The sequence below is a fragment of the Callithrix jacchus genome, chromosome 21 (genome assembly GCF_049354715.1).
Source record: "Callithrix jacchus isolate 240 chromosome 21, calJac240_pri, whole genome shotgun sequence".
NCBI classification, from domain to species: Eukaryota; Metazoa; Chordata; class Mammalia; order Primates; family Cebidae; genus Callithrix; species Callithrix jacchus.
In genome coordinates this window covers 31,945,492-31,959,873 of record NC_133522.1, presented here as the reverse complement: position 1 = coordinate 31,959,873, position 14,382 = coordinate 31,945,492, and the positions used below count along the sequence as shown (strand labels likewise).

General features: G+C 38.5%; 1 protein-coding gene across 2 annotated transcripts in view; it reads right to left on the bottom strand.

The window, feature by feature from the left end:
* Nucleotides 1-14,382, bottom strand: part of GABPA (GA binding protein transcription factor subunit alpha) — a 44,848-nt gene that overhangs the window by 26,707 nt on the left and 3,759 nt on the right. For both annotated transcript variants that reach the window (XM_002761327.7, XM_008986519.5), the window contains exons 2-4: nt 11,063-11,165; nt 7,104-7,248; nt 1,046-1,130 (exon numbers count right to left, since the gene is read on the bottom strand). In XM_002761327.7, the coding sequence (XP_002761373.2) occupies nt 1,046-1,130; nt 7,104-7,248; nt 11,063-11,139 (307 nt within the window). In that variant the 5' untranslated portion in view covers nt 11,140-11,165. The remainder of the gene's footprint in view (nt 1-1,045; nt 1,131-7,103; nt 7,249-11,062; nt 11,166-14,382) is intronic.

Genomic DNA, 14,382 nt, shown 5'->3' with positions numbered 1-14,382 from the left:
ATTACTGCCTGAGCTCTGCTTCCTGCCAGATCAGTGGTAGCATTAGATTCTCATAGAAGCGCAAACCCTATTGTGAGCTGCACATGCTAAGTATCTAGGTTGTGTGCTCCTTATGAGAATTTAATGCCTGATACTCTGTCACTGTCTTCCATCACCCCCACACGTAATAATAATACATATAAAGCACACAATAAATGTAATGTGCTTGAATTCCCCTGCCCCAATCCATGGAAAAATTGTCTTCCATGGAACTGGTCCCTGGTGCCAAAAAAGGCTGGGGACCATTGAGGCAGATGACATCTATTTTATTTATTTATTTGAGACAGAGTTTTGCCCTTGTTGCCCAGGATAGAGTGTAGTGACACAATCTCTGCTCACTGTAACCTCCACTTCCTGGGTTTAAGTGATTCTCCTGTTTTAGCCACCCAACTAGCTGGGATTACAGGCATGTGCTACCATGCCCGGCTCATTTTTATTTTTAGTAGGGATGAGGTTTCACCATGTTGACCATGCTGGTCTTGAACTCCTGACCTCAAGTGATCTACCTGCCTCACCCTTCCAAAGTGCTGGGATTACAGGCATGAGGTCCTGTGCCCAGCCGAAGCCTTTTGACTAGTGTGAATCACTGTAAAGGCAACGTGGTTAAAGCTGACAGCTACCATGGTAGCTTCCAGGTATTGTTATTTTTCCAAATCATGGCAGGGCAGCAGCTTCCTTGGCAGTCCAGTTCTCCAGTGTGGCTGAGGTACTCTTAGGAAGTGAGCTGGAACCTGCCGACTTTCAGCACTCTATGATTCTGCTATTTACTGCCATACATCCTTTTACAACTGAGCGAGGTAGAATTTATTATACTATACAATTGAGCGAGGTAGAATCTATTATACTATCTGTTTCACCCTGTCAAATATAACTACTAAACCAAAAGTATGAACACTGGCTATTATATCAAGTAATTTAGACAACCATCTACAACACCTAAAACTTATAAATTATATCAGAAAAACATGAGCTAAAATTTAAATAACTATCATCAAAAGTAACTTACCTTGGTAAGAAATTACCTGTACACTAAGCTGTACAGTTCCATCTGTCTTTACTCCTTGGTCAAATAAACTTCGTTCTGGATCCAGCTAACCATGGGTAAAATGAGTAAGATTCTTTTAGTGTAATCATTAGATTAAGTCCCTCGCCTCTGGTTTAGTATAAATGGATGTGCCAAACAATTACTGAACATACTAATTAAATAATAAGAACACATTATCTAGCTTGTCATATTTAATTCTTTGCCAAAATTTAAAATACTTTCACTACTGAGGAAGAAATTCGGGATAGCATACCACCAAATTTATCGTGTCAGTTTTCTCTATCTCTGGAGTCTAGTTTGGGATTTTAAATAATTCCAAAAGGCAATTATTCATTCTGAAATGTATTTAAAGTAGAAGGTAATGCTATGTCTGTCATGAATAAGTAAGAGTGTTTAATTAATGGTGACAATTTATCTAAATATATTAACTTATTCTTATCATATCTGCCTTGTAAACAATGCTACATATTGAAGGGTTTACTCTTAAAACTCTCAGCATAAAGTTAATAAAATTAAAGTACTTATGAGGGGGAACGATCCAAGATGACCGATCGATAACAGCTCGGGATTGCAGCTTTCAGTCAAAGCGCAGAGAACTAGAGGATGCCATATTTTCAGACAAAATCTGGTCGCTCATGGAGCAGAAGATCCCCAGTGGAGGAACCACACGGTAGCCAGCGCAACTCTTGTGGCCGGCGCAGCGGTTTCACCAGCACCTCGGCGTGGCAGCTCTCAGAGCAGAGTAAACAGGGCTGGCTCCTATTCTGACTGAGGCTTGGAGGACCCACACGGGCCGCCAGCGAGACTCTTGTGGTTGGCGCAGCGGTTTCGCCGGCACCTCAGCGCGGCAGCTCTCGGAGCAGAGTAAACAGGGCCGGCTCCCCTTCTGACCGAGGGTTGGAGCCCAGGGAAGGCAGAGTCGCCCATTACGGACACAAGAAGGAAGCCAGACAGGAGAATCCTGGGCAGAAAAGCACCATCAGTCTTAACGCCGCTGTTCTGGCCCTGGGAACTAACAACTTGGATGTCCACTCAAGAGACCTAATCTGAAAGTTGGTAATTTCAAAGATGACAGGAGGATGGGAAGAAACCAGCGTAAAAAGGCTGAGAATACTCAAAATCAGAACGCCTCTCCCTCTAAAGATGATCACAGTTCCACATCAACAATGGAACAAGGCTTGACAGAGAACGAGCGCATCCCAATGACAGAATCACTCTTCAAGGAATGGGTAATAAGAAACTTCTGTGAGTTAAAAGAACATGTTGTAGCCCAACGTAAAGAAACTAGGAACTTTGAAAAAAGGTTTGATGAAATCCTATTGAGAATAGACAACTTAGGAATAGAAGTGAATTAATGGAACTGAAGAATACAATACAGGTTTAAACACTCGAATTGTTCAAGCAGAAGAAAGGATAACAGAGGTCAAAGTCCAACTTAATGAAATAAAGCAAGAAGACAAGATTAGAGAAAAAAGGATAAAAAGGAATGAGCAAAGTCTCCAAGAAATGTGGGACTATGTGAAAAGACCTAATTTACGTTTGATAGGTGTACCTGAATGCAACGGAGAGAATGAATCCAAGCTGGAAAATACCCTTCAGGATATTATTCAGGAAAATTTTCCTGAACTAGCAAAGCAGGTTAATATTCAACCCCAGGTAATACAGAGAACACCACAAAGATATTCCTCAAGAAGAGCAACCCAAGGCACATAATCGTTAGATTCACCAGGGTTGAAACGAAGGAGAAAATACTAAGGGCAGCCAGAGAGAAAGGGCAGGTTACCCACAAAGGGAAGCCTATCAGACTTACAGCAGATCTCTCAGCAGAAACTCTACAAGCCAGAAGAGAGTGGGGGCCAATATTCAACATCCTCAAAGAACAGAACCTTCAGCCCAGAATTTCATATCCAGCCAAACTAAGCTTCACAACTGAAGGAAAAATAAAATCTTTTATGAACAAGCAAGTACTCAGAGATTTTATTACCACCAGGCCTGCTTTACAAGAGCTTCTGAAAGAGGCATTACACACAGAAAGAAACAACCAGTATTAGTCTTACTAAAAATATACCAAAAAGTAAAGAGCACCAACATAAAGAAGAATTTTCATCAACGAATGGATCAAACAGCCAGTTAACATCAAATGGCAGTAACCATAAATTTAAATCTACTAAATCCCCCAATCAAAAGACACAGCCAAAACCCAACGGCATGTTACATCCAGACCTGTTTCACATGCAAAGATACACAAAGACTCAAAACAAAGGGATGGAGAAAGATTTACCAACCAAATGGAGAGCAAAAATAAATAAATAAATAAATAAATAAATAAAAAGCAGGAGTTGCCATTCTCGTAGCGGATAAAATAGATTTTAAAGCAACAAAGATATAGTGGTAAAAGGATCAATGCAACAACAAGAGCTGATGATCCTAACACCCAGATACATAGAGACTTAGATTCAATGAGACAGAAAATAAATAAGGATATCAAGGACTCGAACTCAGATCCAGAACAAGTAAACTTAATAAATATTTATAGAGCTCTCCACTTCAAATACACAAAATATACATTCTTGTCAATACCACATCACACCTACTCATAGGTTTAAATGAAACATTGATTGGCCATTATTAATACCCTTTTTTTTTTTCAGAATAAAGCAATATTTCTGTTCACCCTCCCTCTCTCTCTTCCTCTTTCTTTCTCTCCTTTACTCATTTTTTTTTCTTTCCTTCTCTCAAAAAAAGAAATCAACTTGTAAACCTCTAGATCCAGGTTGGCAATGTCTCTCTCATTGCTTGAATTCCTTCCTTCCCTTCCCTCCCTCCCCCTCCTTCCTCCCTTCCTTCCTTCATCCCTTCCTCCTCCCCTCCCTACCTGCCTTCCTCCCTTCCTCCTTCCCTCCCTAAAAAAAAATAAAGTACTTATGACCTTACTACTTCACCTAGCTATGAATATCTAATCATAATTCTGTATCATTTCAGTATTAGTGTGTTTTCCTTCATATATCCTTATAATGAATGCATTTCACACTATGGCAAATTGATGACAAAATGTTAATTCTGACTTCCACGCACTTTGTCATCAGCTTAAAGACAGGCTTCCATTATAATTATCTTGCATAATTTATAACTGTGTCTGCATGGCATATAGCTGCATGTCCTACTCTCATTCCTAATAATTCAACTGATGGTGTAGTCATGGTACAAACACATGAGAAATGACTATGACTCTAACTTGAACAGGGGACAGGACAAACTGTGTAGGACTGGGCACAGTGGCTCACACCTGCAATCCCAGTAATTTGGGAGTCCGAGGCAGGCAGATCACCTGAGGTCTGAAGTTTCAGACCAGCCTGGGCAACATGGTGAAACCCTGTCTAAACAAAAATTAGCCAAGCGTGATGGTACATGCCTGTAATCCTAGCTATTCAGGAGACTGAGGTACGAGAATCGCTTGGACCCAGGAGGCAGAGGTTGCAGTGAGCGCCACTGCACTCAGCCTGGGCAACAGAGCAACTGTAGCTCAAAAAAAAAAAAAAGAACTGTGTAACCTTGCAGGCAGATAGATTAAATTAATTATGACTGGTAATATACACTAGAAGCGATGGCATATATAACTCTGAAAGTATTAGCTCTCAGGTACTCAACACATTAGCCAGTTCACTAAAAGCCAGAACAAGGACAAAACTCAAGACCAGTATTTGATCTTGTGTTACATTCTTCAAAAAAGTGCAACTTAGCTATTGTTCCCTCAGCTTTAAAGTCAGCCCACATCTGAAAATATAAGAGCACTACCACAGCATCAAGACCTCTGATTAAATGTATGTTTGCATTGACATGGAGAATAGAAGCTGTGATCCTCATATCCTTTTTAAGGAGGAAAGAGGGATGAGGAATAATGTAAAACGCCCTTAGATCCAAAGCTGGCCCTGAATTCTATGACAATATGAATTATAAGTATTACCAATTATCCAACTGATATTTATTGAGAAGCTATAAGAGGTTGAGTAATCTACAGGCCATACTTTCATTGGATAGATCAAGTATTTTATAAATAAAGCAATAAATATTACAGCTGAAAGACAACTAAGAGATCAAGTCCAGATTTCCCTTTATTTTACATATGAGCAAAACCACGCAAATTCCAGTGACACTGAGTTATATTCACTATAAACCTTTAAAAAGGTTTTGTTTTTTGTTTTTTTTTTTAATTTGCCTCAAACAAGTGAAGAGAGTTCTAGAGCCACAGAGGTCTGGGTTCAAATTCCCGTATACCCCTTTGTAGCCACAAATTGGGCAAATTATTTAACCTCTTTAAATCTGTTTCTACATGTGCAGAGCATGACTAAGAATATGCTGATTTCAAAGACTGATGTGAAGATTACAAGTGTTTTCAAAGTATTTTTTCTCTCATCCGACCCTGCCCATATAGTTCTGGTTCACCAGTTTTTAATGGCTACCTCGAATTCTATTCTATGGAATTAATTTATTAAATCTCATTATTGGAACTTCTGATGTGTTCTCAGTTTTTGAAAAGCCATGAACATCCTCAGGAATATACCTTTACCCACCCAGGTGAGCATTTCTGTAGCAACAATTTGCTGAAGTGGAACTCTTAGGTATTTCACATTTCACATTAACAGATATTAATTAAATGCTACGTGGTCTTCCAAAAAGACTACGCTAATTCATCCTCTCACTCTTAAGAGAAGAAAAACTTTAAATCCTAAAATTGCAACATTACTAGATCTTCCTACATTCCTTAGTTTTAGAAGCACTCTGTCATCCCCACCCACTACCAATTACTAGATTTATATTGAAATGAAAAGATTCAAGTATCTTAAATGGCAGGTAAAATGCACAAATTTCATTAAAACATTTCAACTTATTATACAACAATATCCTATTAAAAACAGTAGCAGCATATAATGATTTGAATTTTTTAAAAAGTAACACAAAAGTTCTGTAATATAAGGAATACCCATAACACAAAGCAGGTAGTAGGGGAGGAATAAAGAATAAAATAAATCAAATGATCCAAAAGATGACACAATATACATTAGTTGTAAGTCAGTTTTAAAATAGTATAAAACTCAGCCACGTGGGGTGGCTCACACCCGTAATCCCAGAACTTTGGGAGGTTGAGGCAGGTGGATCACTTGAGGTCAGGCATTCGAGACCTGCCTGGCCAACATGGCAAAACCCCATCTCTACTAAAAATACAAAAATTAGCCAGGTGTGGAGGCACTGGCCTGCAGTCCCAGCTACTCGGGAGGCTGAGGCAGGAGAATCGCTTGAACCTGGGAGGTGGAAGTTGCAGTGACCTGAAATAACACCACTGCACTAAAGCCTGGGTGACAGAATGAGACTCCATCTCAAAAAAAAAAAAAGTATAAAACTCTACTATTTAATCATATGTTTAAAGAAGGTCACAGAAAAACTGTATCAGCAATCCTGTTTAGGCTGCTACCTTTTATACCTAAAAGTACTATAAAATATGACTTCGAATATGTTTCAAACATAACATATTATATAATACTACCATGGGCAAAATCCTTTGAGAACAAATTCCAGGACCTATCAGTTGATATTTAAATTCTTATCTAAAACTTACTGTCAGAGAAAATAAAGATAAAAGGGAAATGTAGAAATCATTTAGTTAAATGATATGTTTGAGAAGTTAAAAGTTAGCCAGAAATACACTTCAGCTTCAAAAGTCAATGTACTTCCTACTATTACTACTTATATTTAAGTATTGATTCTAATTTATTTAAACTTCTCACTTCATATTTGTGAAAGTAAAAAATGTTTCATTTGTTTTAGTACTAAATTTTTAAAATATAATTTTAAATGGAGAAAATTTTGCTTAAAAACCTTTTTACTTCTAAACACTTAAATTTCACTGTAATACAGGTCAAATCTTACAGAGATAGTCTATAGCTGCAAAGAAAAGGCTAACAAAAAAATATTCCTATGCAGACTAAAATAGTAAAATACAAATTTACAAAATAAAAATTACCTGGATATCTTGCAGGCAAATTTCATGAGCATCCAAAGAACACTGTAGTCTTGGTTCTAGCAGTTTCTTTAAATTGCCTATTGGTTCATTGATGTCTATGGCCTGGCTTACACATTCAGCTGGTGCGTAGGTTTGTTCTACAATGCTAAATGTTAAAAATGTAAGTGCTAACAGTCACACTTTTTACCCTGGATTTCAAAGTAACAATATGCTAAAAACACAATCCAAAAGCAAAACACATTTCTGGTCTTTGAAAACTCACTTCTACATAGATACTGCGGTAAGCTTATCACTAATGTTGCCACAATGAACACTGAATTTCATAGAGAAATGCTAGCTTAAAATGTAAAACATTCTTATATATATGCCTCATTACATATGTACATACAGATGTGTGTATGTGTACACATATAAGTATTGCACATACATATTTGCATTTGCATTACGTTTTCAAGTTATTTTGACAAATTTTAGACCCAGAAAGGAAGATAACACTGTTTCCTCAAAATCTGTGCGCTACCTCTACTAGTCAATTTTTCTACCCACATAATAAAAATAGAAAAAGATATGGCCAAGCGTGGTGGCTCAGGCCTGTAATCCCAGCACTTCGGGAAGCTGAGGTGGCCAGGTCACCTGATGTTGGGAGTTCAAAACCAGCCTGACCAACGTGGAAACCCCATCTCTACTAAAAATACAAAAATTAGCTGGGTGTGGTAGCGCATGCCTGTAATCCCAGCTACTCGAGAGGCTGAGGCAGTAGAATCACTTGAAGCCAGGAGGCAGAGATTGCGGTGAACCGAGATTGCACACGCTGCACTCCAACCTGAGCAACAAGAGGGAAACTCTGTCTCAAAAAAAAATAATAATAATAAAGATATAAAAATATAATAAGTAAAACACTTTCCCTTTATTTAATATGAACATAACTGGTTATAATCACGACAGTTCCACATTAAAAAAAAAAGGTTTATATTCCTTCTAAAAACTGTCTTAGGACTCTTTTATATTATTATTTCATACTTTGAATTCAAAAGGGTTAAAATCTTTTGTAAGTATTCCTACGTATCTCTTGTAAATCCTTATATAGGGCCAAATAGAAGACAACACTGTCATTTTGCTGAATTGGTGAATGTGGAATTCAATTAAGTATGGCAACAAGTTTAATTTAAATATAATTCAAATCTCATTTGTGCTTGTCAAAAACAGTATGTTTTAAAAATCTGTGGAGTTTTCACATAAATTACAAGTAAATGAGATATATACATGATATTCAAAGAATGTACATAGCTTAAACTTTTTCTAAAACATTTATTTATATTTTAATTTGAGAGAGAGTCTCCCTATGTTCGCCAGGCTGGCCTCAAACTCCTGAACTCAAGCGTTGTTCCCGCTTCAGCCTTCCAAATAGCTGGGACTACCGGTGTGTGCCACTGCACCTGACTTAGAACATTTAAAACTTATTAAATAGACCCCTCATGACTAAAAAGAAGCTTATTTTAAAATACTAGTACACTATTATTTGTTAAGGTTAAAAAAAAAAAAAGCATTTTTTGTTAAGGTTAAAAAAAAGTATTTTATTTTATTTTTTACCTAAAGTAAACCTTTTAACCAAACCCTTCAGTATAGCCATGGTAGGCTTTTTTCTCTCTTTTTTTTTTTTGTAATAATTATTCTTAAGATTCAGATGTCACTTTAAAACAAAATTTTAAAGAACTATTTGATACTAGCTGAACATTAAACATTAAAAAATAAGTTTTTGCTGCTATCATTTAAACATTGGAAGACTTCATGCAAATATCTAAAGTACCAATTTCTCTTAAAATCTCTTATCACTGGACCTAAATTCCTGCACAGCAAAAATCTGTTAGGTGAATGACAACTACTGCCTTCTTCACCTAGGCCACACATATTAATTACCCACCTGTCACCCAACCTAGACTATCCACAAAGGGTCAGATAGTACATACTTTAGACTTCGTGGACCATCTGTGTGCATGTATGTATAGACATAAATATACACATGGCAGGTTCCAAGAGGGTGCCTAATGATTCTTAAATTCATGCCCTTTTAAAATTCCCTCCCACACTCTAACAGGGTTGGACTGTGTGACCAGAAGACTAAGATAAAGTGATACCTCACTTAGATTATTTAAAAAGACACTGGGGCTTTCTACCTTGGCATTCTATGTCTCTCAGACCATTTGCTTTAGGGGAAGCCAGCTGCCAACCCATAAGCAGCCCTAGAGAGAGTCATGTGATGAGGAACTGAGGCATCCTGCTAAGAATCTCAAGCATGACCTTGAAAGCAGACACCCTAGACCTCATCAAGTCTTTAGAATAAGACTGCAGCCTGGGCTGACAGCTTCAATGCAAACTCATGAAATACCCGAGACAGATCCACCCAGGTAAGTTGCTCCCAGGTTCCTCTGAGAAACAATGTGCAATAAAAAATAATGGGCTTTCTTTTCTTTTTGGGACAGCCTCTTGTCCTGTCACCAAGGTTGTAGTGTGGTGGAATAATCATGGCTCACTGTAGCTTTGAACTTCTAGGCTCAAGCTGTGTTCCTACCTCAGCCTCCAGAATAGCTGGGAATTAGGCACATGCCACCAGGCCAGGCTAATTTTTTTTTTCTGAGACGGAGTTTCGCTCTTGTTGCCCAGGCTAAAGTGCAATGATGTGATCTCGGCTCACTGCAACCTCTGCCTCCTGGGTTCAAGTGATTCTCCTGCCTCAACCTCCTGAGTAGCTGGGATTATAGGCATGTGCCACCACACCTGGCTAATTCTGTGTTTGAGTTGAGACGGGATTTCTCAGGCTGGTCTCAAACTCCCGACCTCAGGTAATCTGCATGCCTTGGCCTCCCAAAGTGCTGGAATTAGAGGCATGAGCCACTGCACCCGGCCAATTTTTTTTGGTATTTTTGTAGACACAGAGTTTTGCCATGTTGCCAAGGCTGGTCTTGAACTCCTGGGCTCAAGTGATCTGCCCACCTCAGCCTCATGAAGTATTGGGATTACCAGCATGTGCCACTGCATCTGGATGAATGCTGGGCATTTTTAGTTGGTGAATTTTGGGGCAATTTGTTATGCAAATATCTATACATGAAATCGGACAGAAGCATGCCTTCCCTCTTATCATGGGAAAACTGGGATAAACAAGTTGAAAAGCTCCATTTAAAATTTAAGGTTTTAAATCTCAACTGTACTCTCAACACTCAGTATCCTCCTTAACCTTAACAATCTTGTCCAGTTCCACTGCAGAGGTTTCTAAACCTTTGTTACTCTAGGGAGATTCTCACTACTTTTCAATCTCTTTTATTTTCAGCTTATTACCTCACCTTCTGCTTTACATAGTAAAACAGGGACCATTAACTATTACTTTTCTCAATTTTCTTGTTGACTCCCAAATGTCTATTTCTCTCCCTGTTCTCTCCTTGGATTCTGAACTCATCACTACTGTCCTTCTTTCAAATAAGAATTAACACTTTTCACTACACTTTAAGCTTAGTACTGGTCACATAATTACTCATATACCTGTATGTCTCCTCAAATACAATGTGGCCTTTATAAGGGAAGATTAGTATCTTATTTATTCACGTATTGTCAGTTAGCTGTTTACGACAGTTATAAATATGTTAAATTAGTTCAGGCTGAATTACACTAGTTCTGAAATTAAAGCAGTGCTGAGGAAAACAATGAAGAATCAAATGCCCAAAGGAGAAAATTATTGAAATCAATCGCTTGATTATCATTTACCCTTATTACTACTATTGGTTTAAAACTGTCTTTCCTCTTAGCTACAAGCACACCAAGTGAGAGGAAATAAATCAATACATCATCCCCTAAAATGCTGAGAACAGTTAAAAAAAAGAAAGTCCAAAAGAGCTACGACTTGTTTCCTGGTTTTAATTAGGTATATTGATATTTTGAAAAACACGATAAATTCAGAAAACACCAACCTTTCTTCTGTGCACTCTGGCTTCTCTGTTCCATCAATCTCAATTTCTATCAGCTCCTCTGCTTCTCTTTTAGTCATGGTTGAAGTGTTTCAAAAGACCAGTCCTGCAAGAGTGACTTTTTAAGATATTTTGAAATTACCTACATAAACAGAAATGACACACAAGAAGTAGAGACCCAATTCAAATAAAAGGCAAAGGGCAAGCAGAAGAGGGGGAAGTAGTCTTGACAAATAGAAGAAAATCAGCTGGGCGTGGTGGTTCATGCCTCTAACCCTAGCACTTTAAACGTCAAGTCCAGTTGGGAGTCCTACCTTGGAAAGCCAAGACTGGCCAATTGCTTGAGCCCAGGAGTTTGAGACCAGCTTGGGTAACTTAGCAAAATCCTGTCTCTACTAAAAATACAAAAATTAGCAGGGCATGGTGGCATGCACCTATAGTTCCAGCTATTAATGCTTGGGAAGCTGAAGTGGGAGGATCACCTGAGCCCAGGAGGCCAAGGCTGCAGTGAGCCATGATTGCACCACTGCACTCCAGCATGGGCAACAGAGTGAGACCCTGTCTGAAAAATAAAATAAAGAAAATACACAAATGACATAAAATATGTATATTTTAAAGTGGTGTTTATTAACCTAACACGACAACTTCATCAATCTACTGGATTTACTGGGATGTTTTTGGGCCCAGTCACAATTAATAAGTTACTTCAAAATTAAGTGAAGGGTATGTTACTATATTAAAGCAACTCAGTCTCAGTAACAGATTCCAACCTGAAGCTTAAATGGAGATGAACTATGTTTATTCAGCTCAAAGTTGTACCTTAGTAGCAGAATGTACTGCAAAGTATCATGCTGATAGAATGATATGCAAATTAATCAGCTAGGATTTGGTATAAATGATGTCTCTTATAATGCAAGAACATGTGAGAAAACAGCAAAACAAACTAACAAATTATAGATATGACCATTATTTCCCTGATTACACAGTAAAAATTTTTAATGATTTTTTTCATATGTGGTTTGATTTTAAACAAACTCCTACTTCAGTTTTTAATTATCCCATGTAAAATTTCTATCTATTGCTTCAAACCACTGATACAAAACCATTAGAATTTTTAAATGCTAAGTAATGCATCAAAAGCTATATAAACACACGTATTTCTTTGTGGTCATTTCTGAGGTGTTAATACTGTTAAGTTCCAGGTTCTGTTATTAACCACCTCACTGGAGGTCAATGCATTTGTGTTTGGACTCCATACACAGTTTCAGTCCACAGCACCTTCTGAGAAGTTTTTAAGTTTACTATCACATCTAAAAAAGGCATTCCTTTATAAGGAATGCTCTACTAGATTTGGTATTCTGACATTTACAACGTAATTGCGCTCCCACTTACAAGATTTGACGATATGAAGACTTTAAATATTTAAAAATTAATTTGCTTTAATAATAACCATTACTCATTGAGCATCACACACTGCCTTCAAATGCTTTGCAGAGAGCAATCTTATTCTGAGTCCCATCTCATACAAACACTATTCAGGGGTGACGCTAAACCACCTGTGGCTCCATGTCACACCTTTGCTGTATCAACCTAAATAGGTATCATTCCAAATGGGGATGAACCATGGTTGTTTAAATATAGGCTCTGTATTGCATATACCAGTACAACAGCCACCACCACCCCTTACCTGGAGTACTGCAACAGTCTCCTAAGAGAGGTCCCTGGGTCCACTCTTGTCCCCACAGTCTATTCTCAGTCAATACAACAGCCAGAGTGTGGTCGTTTTTAAAACTGAAGCTAGGGCCAGATATGGTGGCTCATGACTGAATTCCAACACTTTGGGAGACTGAGAAGAGAGGACTGCTTGAACCTAGGAGTTCAAGACCAGACTGGGCAACATCAAAAGAACCTGTCTCCTATAAAAACATTTTTTTAAAATTAGCCAGGCATGGTGGTATGCACCTGTATTCCCAGCTACTAGGGAGACTAAAGTGGGAAGATCACTTGAGACCAGGAGTCAAGGCTGCAGTGAATAATGATCATGCCACTGCACTCCCTCCAGAGCAAAAGTGAGATCATCTCTTAAAATAAATAAATAAAAAATAAAAATTGAAGCTATCCTCACTAGCACTGTGGTTTCCAAAAAGTTAAAAACTGAAGGTAGATAATAGCACTCCTTTGATATGCCAGTCACAAAATCCAAATACTTCACAAAGACCATGAGGCTCTACTAGATCTACCCCCATCCCAACCCCACTATCAATGTGATTCCCTCTCCCACATGGCCCCCCTGCTTGTCCTCACATCTTTCTGCCTTGTGGCTCTGCTCTCACTGTTCAGTCCACTGGAACCGACTTCCCCCAGATAACCTCTTGGCTAAATCCCTTACCTCTTTGTAGTAGGCAGAATAACCACCCAGAACCTGTGACTATATATTAAGTTATACAGCAAAGGGGAATTACGGTTGCAGATGGAACTAAGGTTACTAATCAACTGACGTTAAAACAGAAATTATTCGGGATTTAATCTAGGTGGATCCAGTGAAACCACAAAGGTCCTTAAAAGTAGAAGAGGAAACTGGAAGAGAGAGCCAGAGTGATTCAATGTGAGGACTAGCGTGGTCAGCTGCAACTGGCTTTGAAGATGGTGGCAAGGAGCTATAAGCTAAGGAATGCAGGTAGCTTCTGAAAGCTAGACAAGGAACAGAGATTCCCCTTCTAAGGCTCTAGAAAAACAGCACTGGCAACACCTCATTTTAGCCTAGAGACCTATTTCACATTTCTGACTTCCAAAACTGTAAGATAACAAACTGGTGGTGTTTTTAAGCCACTAAATTTGCATAATTTGTTACACTAGCATTAAGAAACTCTCACTTCCCACTTCAGAAAGCGCTATAACTCTCCTCAGTTCTCAGTATCTTCAACTATGGGGTAGCTGGTTTTCTGACAAATAGCTGGCACCCAAATCTAGACTGCCTGATTCAAAATGGTCTAATTTTTCCCACATAATTAAGGTTGCTCTCAGCAACCTTAATTCCCAAATGGGGATGAACATTCCAAATGGGGATGAACCATGGTTGTTTAAATATAGGCTCTGTATTGCATATACCAGTACAACAGCCTTTAAGGACAAACAATGAAAGGGTAATATTGTCCACTGGGATGAAAACATGCGTATCGAGTTGACTGCGCAGGCTCTGTTAACATGCCTACCTAGAGGACTGCGCAGACTCTGTTCACATGCCGATCTAACAGACTGTGCAGGCTCTGGTCACATGCCTATCTAGCCGACTGCGCAAGCTCCAGGAGGCTTCTTTTGGGGAT